Genomic DNA, 15,856 nt, shown 5'->3' with positions numbered 1-15,856 from the left:
CTTCCCGTTCTGTCCCCCGGAACCAGTAGCTCAGTCCGCATTTAGTGCAGCTGAGACACCGGTCACTCTGTGTTTATCCGGTACCCTAACCTGTGTGTGCACCACCTTTTCATACTGTTCCCAGACCTTGTCAGGACGGCACCAACAGCAGTGACGATAGTAACACAACAGGACAGCTGAGAAGTATTCGGTGTTTTCTGTGTGCTGTGCTGTGTGCTCTGGGGGTGTGTGTGACCCCCTCAGCAAGCCTGGGAGGGCCGGGCCCCTTCGCCCCTTCCATGGAAGGAGAACCAGAGCACAGACAGGCCCTTGGCGCTTGCGCGAGCCTCGCTGGGAAGGGGTGCGGGGAGGGTATGTGAGCGCGAGCCTGTGACTGGCAGCAGGTGTAGTCGGCATCCCTGTCATCTGACTGGGGAGATCTGGTAGAAGTCCCTGGGCATCTCTCCAATCTGGAAATGCTTCCTGACTCCCTGGAGGACCACCGGGGAGTCCTCAGATGGTTGCAGGGTGATTTGTTTCCTTTCCTCTGACTCATGCACCTGAAAAGACAAGCCTGCCTAATTTGTGAGCTCAAACAGGTTTGTAAAAGGACATCAGAGCGTGAGTCCTTATTTTCTAGCGCCTGGGGCAACTCACCCCTTCCAGGCGGGTCAGTTCTGCTTAGCATAGGTGGCGTGGGCTGTTACTTGAGGGCACTCGTTTGAGCCACAAGGGTCTTGTCCAGTGTCTCATCAAGAGGCATTTGAGCATTTTGTTTCGTCTATTTATATTTTTACTTCTTTGAAAGATTGTCTCGGGTGGGATCGCTAGGAGTCTGGAGATCTAAGTAGTCACCCTGGCAACTTGGGCACACACTGTGAGAAATAGGTAAACATTTTCTTTCTCCTGTCTGCACGCCCGGCTTCCCCGCTAGACTGAGGGAGCAGGCAGTAAGCACCGAGCAGCCACCCGTGTGAACCTCAGGAGAACCGCTTCACCTCGTAGATGGTCTCATGAAATAACATCAAGTGAAGTGGGTTTGCTTTTCTTGGTCCCCTAAAGCTCCTGGTGTATTTAAACAACGGCCACCGATTAGCATCGCCCCGTCCAGCCCGCTGCTGCCCCTCCATGAGGAAGTAGAAGCCTTGTTGTTCTTATCTGAAGGGAAGCCTTACCTGTTAGAGGTAAGTACTTGATCTTCTGGAACCATTTTCTTTTTATTTTCATTATTTTCTGTTTGTGGAGAGACACCCTTTGTGATATTTTGCACGTTGATTCTTTCAGATTAATGTTTCTTCATGGGTTTATGTCAGAAAGACATGCTCTGCTGAAGAGAATTTTTATCAGTCCTTCCTAGAAGCGAGGATTGGCCCCCCGGGTACAGCCCAGCTAATGTCCCCTCCAGGTGTCAGGAGAACGGGAACAGTGCTTCTCAGCAATCAGTTACTCAGTTATTAGTGGGGGATTTTGTCCCCAGTCTTCTGTGTGTGTCTCTGGTCCTGGCATACTCCATCCAGCTCCGGAGCTCACATTCTGGGTACACCTCAGGAGTGGGGAAGTGGGTTACTCACAGCCCCCCATCTCGTCACGCGCAGTGTGGCCCATCTGCAGCCCACGTCCTTCCCCTTCCACCCAGGGCTGCCTACGCCTGAGAATTTAGTCTGCTGGTCCCTCTTCCAAAACTTGACGTACATGCATAAACCTGTGAGCCGTACACCACCCTGGTGGTTTAGTCACGTCAGCAGTGCTGTGCCCTGTATCTCTTGTTTCTCAGCTTAACGCTGTTTAATTTATGGATCTGTCAGTGACTCTTCGAATTTAGTGCTGGGGGTGGCGATGCATTTGGGGCCTTTGTGTTTGAAAATCTGGTGAACATGACTCCCGGCGGGGAAAGGCGCACATTTGCAGATGTTTTTTCAGACGGACTTAGGCCTCTCGCAGTTAAGAAGGCCTATTTCGAGGTGATGTTGAAGATCTTAACCCTGAGTACCTTTCAGCTAAAGTCAGAAACAACATCTCGACAGTTAACTGGGCCCTAAGAAAGTGTACTCCTTTTATACCCTCCCGCCAGGTGATGTTTGCTTTGCGAGAGCTGACGGGCTCGCTCCTGGCGCTCATCGAGATGGTGGTATACTGCTGCTTCTGTAACGAGCACTTCTCCTTCACCATGCTGCACCTTGTTAAGGTAGGGCCCCCGTAAGGCCCGGCCAGAGCTGGCGGCTGCCGCCCAACCTGCAGGGAGAGGGGCCTTTGCTCCCAGCACATGCGCTGCTTCTAATAACCTTAGTTACTTCTTCTAAGCATTAAATACTCTAGGCTCATTTTCTTCAAAAGAAAGAATAAAAAGAACTCAGAGTCTTCCCATTCATTGATAATCACCACGAACATTCTCTTAGGTTTCCCTTTTCTGTGCCTATTTTTTTTTTTTTACCATAATTGGAATTTTACTGTCTTTAGGATTTTGTGGTTTTTTTCACTTGACATAGTAAGTATTTTCCCATCTCATGAAGTTACCTTTGAGGATATTCATCCTCTCATGTGCCTTCGTTTCCTGAGCCATTCCCTTCCTAGTGATGCGCGTTTCCATTGGGCTCAGTTGTTAAGGACTTAGAATATACTTCATAGTTAATCATAGGCTGTGATGACCATTATTGTGTAAGATGGGTTCCAATTTCAGGTCCTTTTCATCAGGCAACATTTTAAAAATCAAAAGCAGGTTTTTCTTACCTTCTGAAATAGTGACATAATACATTAGGAAGCTCTGATCAATATTGTAATTACTCTTACGTATGTTGCACTGAACTGGGCACCAAACGCTGTCCCAGGCATATTATAAAATTACATATTTAATTCTCAAGTGGTCCTATGATATAAATACTACTATTACTACCATTTTACAGTTGAGGAAACTGAGGCACAGAGTAAGTAACTTGCCCGGTGTCCCATAGCTAATAAGTGGGACAGTGGGAATTTGAACGTCGCAGTCTGACTCCAGGGCTGTGCTCTTAGCCGTATTGTTTACTGCCTTTCTAGGTGTTACTAGAAAAACCTTTAACCCAGCACATATTTTTATTAGTTTTTAATCTTTAATTTTTTAATTGTCTGGATATTGCATGCCTGCATTTTCTTTGTGAAAAATCAAAACCTGTAGATAAGGCCAGAGTCCAAGCAGCCTCGTCCTCTCTCCACCCCACTCCAGGGAGCAGTCCTGTCACCTTCTCCGTGTCCTTTGAGGCCTCTTTCTTTGAATTTTTACCATATATATTGGTTTCTGCGCACAGAATCTCTGCCTCGCCCCCCTTTTTACCTTCTTGCAGTAATGGTGACACCTGTAATGTTAAAAAGTAGCAGGTGATCAGTGCATTATGTGCTCGGTCTCGTACTCAAATGTGTTTGCCCTGAGCCTTTTCTGTGGAGACCTGTAGCAGAGGTGATTGAATTCCTCTTCTTACTCTTTACTGATTATGCGACCTCAGGCAGTTTCCTCCTCCGTTAAGTAGGAGGGAAGTATGACTGGACTTAACAGAGTGAAATTTCAGCGAGGCGTGACACGCGGAGCCCTTCCTTAGCTCCAGACCTGGCACCTGGAAGGGCAGTGTTGTAACCCAGTGTCCTTCCCCACAGTCCACATGCACGAGGCTGGCAAGGTGCCCCGCAGGGTGTGAGTTTTAGGAACCTTGATCCCTTCACTTAGTGTGTCTTGGTGAGGTTTCTATTTCATAAGCTGTCCTTACCCCAGAGCATATGTTCTGGAAAACACAAAAGGACGTGTATATGAAATAGAAACAGAATTTGGGCCTGTTCACTGAAAAGTCTCTTCTCCTTTCTGCCTTTCTTCCTCTCTCCTTCCTTGTTTCATAGCGAAGTATCCCAGTCTTGAGTGGTACAGTCCATAGAGACTGCTTTAGTCCCACACTTAGCCCAGGAGAACAGCTTACCCAGCGCCAAGCAGGTAGGGGTGGAATAGATAGAGCTTGCGTCCAGGCCTGTTGCTTGCCACTCTGATGAGCTTTCCACTGAAGACTCACTGGAATTTTTGTGCTTTTAAAAAATATTTCAGAACCAACTAGAAACAGCTCCACCCCATGAGTTAAAGAATACGTTCCAGCTCCTCCATGAGATACTGGTAAGTGAAAAACATTCAGGCTCTCCTGTGGTGTTTGTCAGGGTCACTAGTCAGGGCACCTGGGTGGCTCTGTCGATTGTACACCCAACTCTTGATTTCAGCTCAGGTCCTGATCTCCACAGTTCTGAGATTGAGCCCCGTGTCAGGCTCTGTTGAACTGGAATCTGCTCTCCCTTTTCTTCTCTCTCTCTCTCTCTCTCTCTTTCTGTCTGCCCTGCTCCTCTACTCACACTCTTTTTCTAAAAATTAAAAAACAAAAAGGTTCTAGTCCGCATGTGTTTGTAAACAGAAGTCGCATGTCCTTGTATCGTTTTGACTCGTTCGGTCTGCACTTAGTGAGTCCTCTTTACGGCAGTCATGTTTTTGTCATTACTGACTGGCAGGTGAGTGGTAAGAAAACTACCTCGTGGGAACTCACAGTGGAGTGGGGGAGCCCGCCTAGTTGACAGTGCAGAGAGCATGGAAGTGGTGGGCGGGGGGCTGTGCCAAGCACAGATACTGTCTCCTTCAAACCTCAGGAAAACCGTCAGGTAAATTGCTGCTCTGCAGTTCATTCACGTCTGAGACCCCGTTGATTGTCCACATGCTACTGAAACTCCTGCTTACGAGCCACTGGAACATAATCCACTGTAGGATGCATTCCAATTCCGGATGCAGGGGAGAACTGAGCTCTAAGCAGTGAAGTACATTATTAGGAGACACTGCAGCTTAGTGACATGGAGAGATTTGCCCAAGGCCACCCTTGAATGGAAGGGACAGAGTCAGGATTTGAGCCAAGCGACCGGCCCAGAGCCCGCACTCTCCACCAGAGGTTGTTTGCGGGGACTGTAAGAAAGTGGCATCAGCAGGAGCGCAGGGAACGGAGTAGGGCAGGGGGCCGGGAAAGCCCAGACCGAATCATGAAAGGCTGCGGGAACCGGTGTGTGTGGGCTTTGTCCCGTCGGCCCGTGCTTGCACGCTGGTGGCCAGGTTCTGCCTGGACACCTATTGCATTTGACCCACAGCTGTTTTGTCTCATCATCCCTGGGTTCTGGCCTGTCTTGAGAAGCCAGGTCGTGTGGCCCTCTGGCCCCATTCTCTGCGTGCGTCAGTCACCTAGAGCAGTTAGCAGCCCGCCCCGCTCTGAGGAGGCACGTGCTGTCCAGTGCCCCGCCGTCCTCACTGCTCCTTACTGCCGTTTCTAGCCCACTTGGGCCGTTTCCTGTTGTCGTGGCCATGTAGACATTTCACTTTGCCACCCCTGCCGTCACCGTTGGCGCCATGGGAAGGCTTTAACAGGAGCGATGTGACCTGACAGAGCTTACAAAGGCCCCCCTGACCCTCGTTTGGAAGGACTGCCTGAAGAAGGAAGCAGGGTTGGAACCAGAGGACCGCACGGGCATGGGTGGCAGCCCCCCAAGTGTGAAATAACAAGGTCCGCGCTGCAGAGAGGTGGGGAGGCGGCAAGGAGCAGGAGCCCGTAGACCTTGGTGGCTGGTGTGAGCCGGCGGGAGCCTAGCTAGCCCCGCACCCACTGAGCAGACGGAGTCCAGGGTCCCGCTAGGTCCCTAAGACTTCACATAGGCCTCGCACAGGGCGGCCACCAAGGAAGCATTACTCACGACGGAAAGACATGTGGACGCCGTTTATAAAAAGCCTGTCTCTGCTCCTCTCCCTCCCTTTTAGCCCTAGCACTGTTACAACATGCAGAGCATCGCCTCTCAGGAGTAGGGCAGTATACTGTCGGTCTGCTCAGGAACAAGCCACCTAGCTCACTGCCCTGCGCGTAATTCAGTGCGGGCACGAGCGGGACACACACCCGGCCCTGTGTGCTCGGCCTAAACCTCCATGCAGCGTGGAGGGCCTGTAGCATAGCAAAGCTTCGCGTGGTTTTGGTAAGCAGTTCTGACACTAAGCCTCTTGTCCCTGCGACCTGCAGTACGCGCCCTCAGCCCACTCAGTTACTGCAGACAGCTGTGCATGCGGTTGGTGAGAACACATAGGAGGTGAATGGATCTGCAGCTCTTACTGATGTTTTTCAGCTTTTGTTTAGAATTTAAGGGGCGCCTGGCTGACTCATTCAGGAGAGCATGTGCCTTGAGGTCTCATGAGTTTGAGCCCCACAGGGGGAGTAGATTGTACCTAAATAAATAAAGTAAAACTGAAGAACTGTCAATACATGTCAGTGGCACATTGTTTGTATTGGGTTTTGTTAAGTTAGGAACTAAATTAACCTCATGAACAGAATTCTTTTTAAAAGTCACCAGTGATGCCATGGCACAAGTACCCTCTTTCCTTTACTGGCCTTTGTCTCCTTCCGGTCACAGGTCATCGAAGATCCCATACAGGTGGAGCGAGTCAAATTCGTGTTTGAGACGGAAAATGGATTATTAGGTAAGTAGCCTGGCCTTGCTGAGAAATGTGTGCAGCTGGGCGGCAGAGCGCCTGTTGTTGCGGCTGGCCCCCTCCCCAATGGGTCTGCCCCGGCACCACGGGCCAGCCACGGCCCCGGAGAAGCCTGGTGGGGCCGTGGGCTCTGCGTCCCGTCAGCAGACATGAGGCCAGAGCATCCCATCACCCGGCACCGCCTCCCTCCTTAGTCAGCAAGGTGCAGCTTTGGGTCCTGTTCTCCAGTCAGATCAGTCAGGGATGCTGTGACTTTTCTCAACAAGCTGAAGGCTACTCTCTGATGCCAGAAGTCTTTCATGCCACTCTGCAGCCATCTGGGAGGGAGAAACTACAACCTGCAGCTCAGGGTGTTGTCTGCTCATGAAATAGTGTTTTTTACCTGTGGTGTGGATGCACCCAGGTCTCTTAACCCACTCATAAGAGTTCTTTCAGAAGGCTCAAGTGGCTTTAATGAGCTGTTTCTTAGAAAAAGTGTGGTTAAAACTAGTCCTCTTCAATATCCACCATCCACCTGTATTTCCAGTGAATCTGAGTCCTCTTAGATTTTGCTCTGTAGCAAGAAATTTAAGGCCTTTTGTTGCAGAAGAGAAATGTAAGCTAAAACGTTGTGTAGCTGTGATGTTCAGGGCCACCGAGCGGCACCCGGGCTCTCCGGAACTGCCAGGCCATGCGCTCCTCAAGAGCAGGGACCAAGTGCTACTTGCGTTTGCGTCCCCGAGGTGCAGAGGGGGAGGTGCACATGGAACCGAACTGACATATATTTCTATGTATCAAATGAAAGGCTTGTAACCACTCTTCTGTCAGGAGCCTGCCGTGTAGCAAAGCTTGGAGATCTGTAAGTGAGTCATCAGTATGAGATTTAGTTCCTTCTGCCTCTTCTAAAAGTCACCCCTGCACCGCCACATAGGTTTCTTCAATACTCTTTAAAGTGGTGTCTCTGCCCATCAGTGGATGGGGAGTCCTGTTGAGTCGCACCCCAAGCTGATAGTCCACTCCCCGTCTGCTGATCAGACCATTGGGCTGCAAATGGTCAGAACAAAAGGTGGTGGTGTGGGGACCCACCTTCAGTGCCCTGCTTCCGTGTCACAATTTCCTGTTCTCTCCCCACAGCTCTGATGCACCACAGTAACCATGTGGACAGCAGTCGCTGCTACCAGTGTGTCAAATTTCTTGTAACTCTTGCTCAAAAGTAAGTATCGACTCAAAATGCAGGGAGGAGACGGTGTTTTCAGTGACAAGTTGTATGTGGCCAGAAAAAACCGCTCCCTCGCTTTAGTCCCTAGAGAGCCTGACTCGGCATGCTTGCCGGGATCGTTCCGAAACCGACTCACATGCTCTCGAGGGGAGGTGAGGGGATGTCAGAAGAGCAGCACATCTTCTGGAATCCAAGAAAAAGCTGAACCAGCAGGCCTCATGCAGGGAAGGCAGGAATCAGGGCAGATTTGGGGATGTTAACAAGAGTCCCTGCACTTTGGCGTGAGCTAGCTTGCAGTGATGTAAGGTCACTGCCGTCTCCGTCAGGTTCTAGATCCCCTCTTTCAAAACAGCCTCTCAAGAGACAGAAGCATATTCTAGGTGTTTACACTTAGGAACCCAGGCACAGTGCCGAGTGCTTGGCCTTACTCTCATTACAACTCCGTGAGGTGAGATACTGCTAGCCCCGTGTCATGGGTGATTAGGTGGTGTGCCTGCATCCAGACTAGGGCTTGAGCCAGGCCGATGGGCTTCGCGGCAAAGTGTCTTTTCTCTTATTGTTTAGTTGTGGTAGGATACACACAAAATAAAATGTATCATTTTAACCATCTTTAGGTGTACAAATCCGTGGCATTAAGTGGGTTCACACTGTCATGTAGCCGTTGCTACCACTCATCTCCAGAACTTTGTAATCTTCCCGAACAGAAACTCCGTACCAACTAAGCAGTAACCTCCGTTCTCCCCCCAGCAGCCCCCATTCTGCTTTCTCTCTGAATCTGACCACTCTGGGTGCCTTGTGTAGGGGGGTCCTGCAGTGTCGGCCCTCGTTGTGACTGGCTGACTGCACGTAGTGTGCTGTGCTAAGGTCTGTCCATGTTGCAGCCTGTGCCAGAGTCCCCTTCCTTTTTTAAGGCCCAGTAATACTCTATCGTGCAGCTCTGCCACGTTTTGTCCACATAGCAGTCGATAGACACCTGGAAAACCAAGGTTGTCAGTGGTAGAAGGGACCTTAGGGGTGTGCTGCTTCAGCTCCCCATGTGGGACGTGGGCCAACAGAAAGCCAGAGTGACTGTATGATAACCAGGGTTACTGAGCACACTATACCGCCGCCGCTGGGTCTTCATTTATTGTGCTCCAGATGTTTATTGATTCTTAAGCATGGGCACTGCCGTCCTTGGATTTATACCTGAATAAGGATGAGAAATCTCCCGGTTTCATGCTGCATTTGCGTGTCCTGCACAGATTAAATGAGAGCTCTGGTGAAATAATGGGTGAACGTGCATTTTCCTGGCCATATGGCCTTGTGGAGAGAGGTCACCCCATCACAGGTGTGGGTTCGTTAGTTAGGCTTGCTACTGGCAGCATGATGTAATAGGTATTTGCCTAAGCGGCATTTCCGGATAGTGCTGGGGCCACATGTATGTCTGATGCCGGCAGGTACCTCGTCCAGATAGCAGTGTCTTCATACACGCTCCCGTGGCCCTCACAGAACCTCCAAGCCATACCCACAGGATCGCCGTCAGTACAGTCTTCAAATGTGAAGGGCAGCTTTCTAAATGGACAAATAAAACTGCAGGTGGGGGGGAGCCTCTAGACCATACTTTAAGTTGTTTTTCCCAGAATATCATTCACATCACAAAAATGTAAAGACTAGTTTTGATTCTTTAAAGAATCATTTCTATAATTAAATGTACAGTGTGTTGTGGCATTTTTTGTTCGTTTTTTAGTTTCCGTCTTTGAATTTTATAGAACAGAGTAGATGAACTAGTCATAGATCAGAGACCTTTCGCTATGTGTTTACCTTCTTTTGCCTTTTGAAGTTTAAACACATGAATGTATCCGAATCAAAAGCAAGTAAAAACCTGAATATAATGACAACGGAACGTTAGTGAAAGTAGCGTTTGTGTCTCAGAATCAAAGGGGATTAAACAAGTATACCTGAAAGGAAGCCCTTGGCTGATACCGTTCCCCAATCACCAGGTGTCCTGCCGCTAAGGAGTACTTCAAGGAGAACTCGCACCACTGGAGCTGGGCTGTCCAGTGGCTACAGAAGAAGGTAATTGCCCTTTGAACTTTCCTGGCTATCACATAGGAATCAGTAACAGCGCATCTTACCAAGAGAAACCTCTTTATGGGGAGACTGGCCTTAGAGTTACGGCCAAACTCCAAACGTTTTCCAGTACAGCCGGTACCTGTCATTACACATGAAGTTCATGTCTTACTTAATACGGCATCTTAACTGTACGGGTCGGAGAGCAGGGGTGATTCTGTGACACATAGTGCCTCCCTGAGCTCTTGCGAGTGGACATGAGACCCTCCGAGAAAGCGCCTCCTGGTGTGTTAGATTGGGGTGGTCTGTGTGCTCTGCTGAGGTTTATATTCACATGTCTCATGGGGGACATGGCGGACCATCGTGGGTTTATCTGTGTCTCACGTCATCTTTGACTTTCCGTCTCAGATGTCAGAACATTATTGGACACCACAGAGTAACGTGTCTAACGAAACATCAACTGGAAAAACCTTCCAGCGGACGATTTCAGCTCAGGTGAGGTGTGGCTTTGTGTGGCCTGGAACCCATAGGCCGGGTTTTCAGCGTGTCAGACACCGCAGCCTCAGCGAGATGAGAGGCGCGGCTGGGAGTGAGCAAGGACAGGAGTGAGTTTCCGTGAAGACACAGCTTGTCATGCACTGGCGGATTCGGTGCCGCAGGGGCGGGTCCTGGCAGCTGCTGCGGGGGCAGTGCCTGGAGGCCAAGCGCACGGCCCCGTGTCGCGGCGCCGCACACCCTGACCCCACTCTCGCGCTGACATCTGTCACAGGACACGCTGGCCTACGCCACGGCCCTGCTGAACGAGAAGGAGCAGTCCGGGAGCAGCAACGGCTCGGAGAGCAGCCCCGCAAACGAGAACGGGGAGCGGCATTTACAGCAGGTACGGCCGCGGCCCACGGCCCCTGGGAAAGGGCAGCTCCGCTCTGAGGCTTTCCAGAAAGAATTTCCATACTCGAGAACAAAGGAGCCCCTACCCCCACACCTGCTGATCCCAGGGCGGAACAGCGTTGCAGGGGACAGGACCGCAGGCCCACTGGTGGGGTGACCGCCTCCAGGGTGGCCCCTCATGCAGCCGGGCCGCAGCCGCCTTCGTCCCAGCTGGCTCACCGCANCACAGACCCTTGAAAGGAAGGGCCATCGAAACACCTACTTGTCAAGGCAGTCAGAGTAATTATAAGTTTACTTTAAAAAAAAAAACAAAACACTTTCAGTACCAATTGCTGTGGTAGGAAAAGGAAAGAAATATTTCTGGCGCACTCCCCAGTGAAGCCGGTGGGAAGGTGCTGATGGCGTTGTGGCCTCTCGCAGCCTGTATGACCCTGTGCAAGGGCGGTCCCCTCCCTGGGGTCCCCTCCCTGGTCCCATCGCAGCGCTGGGCACAGAGGCCTCACTCAGCGAAGCTTGTTGATGTCGTGCGTGCCATGTGTTTTAGTCTTCCGCGTCCTCGCGACAACCTGGTGAGGTCCCTATTACCCTGACCTCACAGAAGGGACGCGGAGGCTCAGCAGGGTGACAAGGTGTGACCCAGCAGTCGACCTCATCACCTGCTCTGCTTGCACAGAGGACGAACGCTGTAGGAGCGGCCGCGGGGCTTACAGGCCCCAGGAGCGTGCGACCCACACGTGGTCCCACAGCCACTGGGACCCCCTCCGCTGCACGTCCCTCCCGCAGTGCTCCCACACACTCTGTTCTCATCTCACCTGTGCTTTAAAAACAGCCGTCTTCTTCCCTCTTCCCCCTCACCCCTTCTCCCAGAACCGTCAGAACCTGGTTTCTTCTCTCGCTCCTCCTGGGACTTTCCAGGCTGACCCCTTGGCTGGCTCAGCAGGCAGGGTGACGGGTGGCCTCCCCTGTCAGGCCTGGCCGCAGTGCAGCCCTCCGCAGCATGGGACCTCGCCGGCTGCCCGCCCGCCCGCCCCGGGGCTGGCACGGCGCCTCGCCCCCCTGGCTTTCCCCCAACCCCTCCACCTGTCCTCTCTCTGTCTCCGCGGCCATGATTCTCCTGGGTGCCAGACGGGGCCATCCAGCTCCTTCCCTCAAGGACCCCTGGCAGCCGACATGCCTGACACTTGCGCCCAGGGCTGGCATCCTTGGCGTCCTTATCACAAGCAGCGCCCTGTGTCCCGGTGTCTTCCCGGACAATCCCTTGCACGCTGCAGTCTGCCCACCGATCCTGCAAGGCTGCCCTCTTGAACCTCTCCGTGTGTCTGTTCCGTCCTCATAAGGACCTGAGTGTCCTCGGTCTCTGAGAGTGTCCCTACCTCGCTCTTGCTTCCCTCGATGGCTCTCCATTGCTGTTAGGATAAAAGCCAGAATCCTCAGCACAACCCTGCCTGACTTGGCCCCTGCCTACCTCTCTCCCCTCTTCTGAGTTCTGGAGGCCTGTGTTTCTTGGAGTTGATCTGATCCCCTTTTTCCTTTTGCCTGGGGCCTCCCCCACTCACTTTGCAGAGACTCCCTGCCTGCTCCCTGCCCCGCCCCCACCGTCCCAGGACACAGCAGACATTCAGAACTCTGTTCACCTGTGGGCCAAAGGCCGCATCGCAGGTGACAGAGGCAGGGTTCAGGAAGGAGCCGGAACCTTCTTGCTGTCCGGCAGGCAGTGCGTCGCAGGCCTGGGCACAGAGGGGCTCACGTGGCTTCCCCAAGCGTGGTCTGCCGTGTTGTATAGGAACACGGTGACCTGAGGCCAGCACTGGGTGGCCGGTGACCACATGAGAGCATAGCATTGAGTTTTGCACAATCAGGAACCGTCAAGCACAGGGTGTTGCAGTTTGGTTTTTATTACCCTTTGGTAAACACAGAAGTCGTTAAATGCAGACCCGTTTAAACTACAGAACATGAATAATTTCATCAGCATGGAGAAACTTGGCTCTAACTTCCTTCTCTTTTTCAAAGGGGTCAGAGTCACCCATGATGATTGGCGAGTTGAGAAGCGACCTCGATGATGTCGACCCCTAGAGGCACACCATGCGTGGCGCGCGGTGAGGAGTCCCAGCTCCAGGATGGGGTGCTCATCGCCCTTCCGAAATCAGATTCTCACCCTTGAGCCCCTTAGACGAGCCCAAAGCTCGGACTGGGAGAGCCTGCCGTGATCCCAGAGGAGCACGTGTTTTTAAAGAAGGCACCCTTGGCCCCTGGAGAAGGTTCGGGAGCTGTTTGGCAGTGGGAGGAGGCCTTCCTCCGGACCAGCTTTCCTGGGGCACAGTCCAAATGTGGGTTCATGGTCCTGTGGAAATTCTGGGAAATCAAGCCGGTGGCAGACATTCTCGTTCCACAAACACACAGGAGCGAGTGAGGGTCAGGCCATTGCGTTCTCTTTGTGCTACAAGACAAGTCCCTTTGGATTTTATATTTAAAAAAAAAAAGCAAGCTGCCTTTAGCTATGCGGGGGCAAATTTTTAATCTTGCAGTAACATTGAATAGGAATATCAGATTGAAAATGATGTAAAGGTAGGTGATAGGATTCTTTCCACTGTAAAATAGTAGTTGAAGAACTCCGTTTACACAGACCTTTGTATTTAATATGTCTCCCTGTTTGTATAGAGTCTCAGACGGGTCAGGATCAGAGCCCTGGGCGTGAAGCTGGACCGTGATGAAATATTACCAGGATCAAAAATTGGGAAATGAATTATGCTCTTTAAGGTATTTTTCTGATACAATTGAGGGTGCAAAGAGCAATTTAAAAAAATGGGTTCTTCAGAAGTACAGGGTGCATTCTTTGATATCAATCACGAAAGAGGTTGTGGAATTTTTCCCCAAATTTTGAAAACCACGAAATAAAAAGCACTTTAAGTTATAATCTTACTGAGTTTGACTTTACAAAAGCATCTTTCTAATGCTTGGAGACATATTGAATAAACTGCAGTCTTAAATCATGTGATCTGCAATCATTGGCTTTTGCTTAAAACATAGTTGCTGAAACCCTCTGGCACCAGTTGTATGTGAAGTTAAATGTCTGAGTTGAGAAAACACTGCAGTAATTTTAATGCGGAGCAGGAATTTGAGGTTTTGTTTCTCTGCGACATGACTAATGGACACTGAGAAGAGAGAGATGAGATTTCCCTTCCCAGAAATGACCATAAAGTCATGGAACAACATTTCGTTGGTGTTTCCCAAGTGCAGCCCCATTCACTCCTTTCAGATTTGGATCCCAGAGGGGAGGAGGGGATATGCCAACATACTTCATAGATTTTGTGCGTTTTATACCTTGAGTTACGTTTTACCTTCAGCGACGTGCTCTGCCTTGTTTTCACCTCCCCACGCACAGAACTAGGGAAGCTTAGGAAGTGCCAGGTCGCCCCTGCGGGTTAGATTTGCCAAGTCCAAGAGGCATGGCCAGCCCCAAAGTGCCTTTTTGGTGGCTTTCAAGTTGTATGGACATGCACAGGATGGCTCTTTGCTGCCATGCACCTCAGCGCCTGGCCCCTTCGCTGCTGAACGCTGAGGGGCCTGTGTGGCCCGGCTGCAGTCGGTACCCGTGTCTACAGCCCACCGCAGCCTCACGGTGACCATGGTCAAGGGCGCTGCGCAGACGGAGGCCGCGTTAAGAGAAGAACTGCGCCCTCAGAGAGTGGGCCAGAAGCAGTTGGCAGATTTTCTGTGGCTTTGCTGTCCTTGGGGCTTCAGATGTGATGTTTTGAAATCGATTCTGAGAATACGCATGCCTCCCTGTCCCACTGTCTTCCCGAACCCTCCCTCAAGCCTTCTGTCCGCCCCCATCTGCACACGACGACTGTGTAGGACGTGACCTTGAAATGCCAGTGATGATGTGTGTTGGGATATCATCGCTGGCCACTGCACTCTCAGGAGCCCAAATTCAGGAGTGAAATTGCCACTTCTAGTCCCTTATTTCCTATGGAAACAACACCCCCGCCACCCCCAGGACCTGCTGTCCTCACCGGAAGGCTTCGTCAGGATCGCCGTCACCGTTGTGTGTCCCACACACCACTCAGTTTGTCCGCGTCATTGCTGCAGTGAGCACCCTTCCTCTTTGCCAGGAACCACTCGATTTCCAACGGCTACAGTCTGCAAACCTGCTGATGACTTTTTTTTTTTTAACGTACAACAAAGTGACAATTACGACAGGCTTACCTTGGAAGAGTTGTCATTTTTACTGCCAATTTTTTGGACGAAGATGTTTTTATAAATCTTTCAAAATGGTCTGCACATCGAATAGGAATGGCACAACTGGCTCGATGCTGAGCGTTCTCAAGAAGCTCCCCTTTGGGAGGCCCCCCGAAGTGTGCCCGCCGCACCCCTTGGAGACGCCCCGGAAGGACAGCCGCGAGCAGCCCCGCAGGCGTCTCGCCCGCGACCTCTCCAGGAGTCCTCACGTGGTCACTGGCACCTAGAAGAAATTGTAGGACCCAGAGCATCCCGTCCTCGGACTCCGCCCCCCCGCCCCCCGCCCTCCCTCTGCTGACACTGAGGTGTGTGCAGTTACCTTCTGAGCTTGGAACAAGCAGACTGGAATTTTCCTCTGCTACCTCTTGTGTACAAAATCTTGTTTATAAAATTTCAAAAGGAAGTAGATAAACTTAGGGAAGAATCTGAATCCTAAATCTGGTTCAAGTGTGGCAGAGTTCTTAGCTTCTAAGGGTATAAAATAAATTTTTCAAAAATGTAGAGTTGGAGTCTGGCCAACCTTTTTCCGCATAGTGTGGGGAGGGGGTGGCCCTGGTTCTGTGGCCTGGGGTTGCATGGGGGACTTTACGCTGATGATGTGAAGAAGGCCCCCCTTTAATGATGAGGGGCAATGGGTCTCCTGAGCCTTTTGCGGTTCTTTCCTCTGGATAACCTGATCGTTTTAGGATTCATTTGCCAACCAGGCCGATGGCCTACAGATGTCTCCCTGTAGCTTTTAGGTCCCCCAAGCGGTCCCAGCATAAGTCACGACCCTGGTCAAGGTGGGCTTCTTGCCAGACCCCGGGTGTCTCTGCCTCACTCCTGATGTCCTGTGTGTGCACACATGGCCCCCTCCCGCCCCGGGATGTTCGCTGCTCTACCCCTTGCCCTTCTGTGGGCACACCCCTTCCTTCCCACACACAGGGATCACCGGTCACCTGCCAACACACACAAGACCCGAGATGCCCTCTTCTCGGTCCTGGAGCGGCCAC

The 15,856-nt window shown here is 51.4% G+C and overlaps 1 protein-coding gene across 1 annotated transcript in view; it reads left to right on the top strand.

The window, feature by feature from the left end:
- USP24 (ubiquitin specific peptidase 24) overlaps window positions 1-15,365 on the top strand; it is a 107,742-nt gene extending 92,377 nt beyond the window's left edge. Inside the window, exons 59-67 of the mRNA XM_077779788.1 lie at window positions 1,042-1,163; window positions 2,051-2,164; window positions 4,040-4,105; window positions 6,412-6,478; window positions 7,604-7,682; window positions 9,668-9,743; window positions 10,146-10,232; window positions 10,507-10,617; window positions 12,636-15,365. Coding sequence (XP_077635914.1) covers window positions 1,042-1,163; window positions 2,051-2,164; window positions 4,040-4,105; window positions 6,412-6,478; window positions 7,604-7,682; window positions 9,668-9,743; window positions 10,146-10,232; window positions 10,507-10,617; window positions 12,636-12,698 — 785 coding nt within the window. The 3' untranslated portion in view covers window positions 12,699-15,365. The remainder of the gene's footprint in view (window positions 1-1,041; window positions 1,164-2,050; window positions 2,165-4,039; window positions 4,106-6,411; window positions 6,479-7,603; window positions 7,683-9,667; window positions 9,744-10,145; window positions 10,233-10,506; window positions 10,618-12,635) is intronic.
- The last annotated feature ends 491 nt before the right edge of the window (window positions 15,366-15,856 follow it).

Source organism: Crocuta crocuta, unplaced genomic scaffold, assembly GCF_008692635.1.
Source record: "Crocuta crocuta isolate KB4526 unplaced genomic scaffold, BGI_CrCroc_1.0 scaffold168, whole genome shotgun sequence".
Classification (NCBI taxonomy): domain Eukaryota; kingdom Metazoa; phylum Chordata; class Mammalia; order Carnivora; family Hyaenidae; genus Crocuta; species Crocuta crocuta.
The sequence above is the reverse complement of the archived record's forward strand: the minus strand, read 5'-3'. Positions and strand labels throughout refer to the sequence as shown.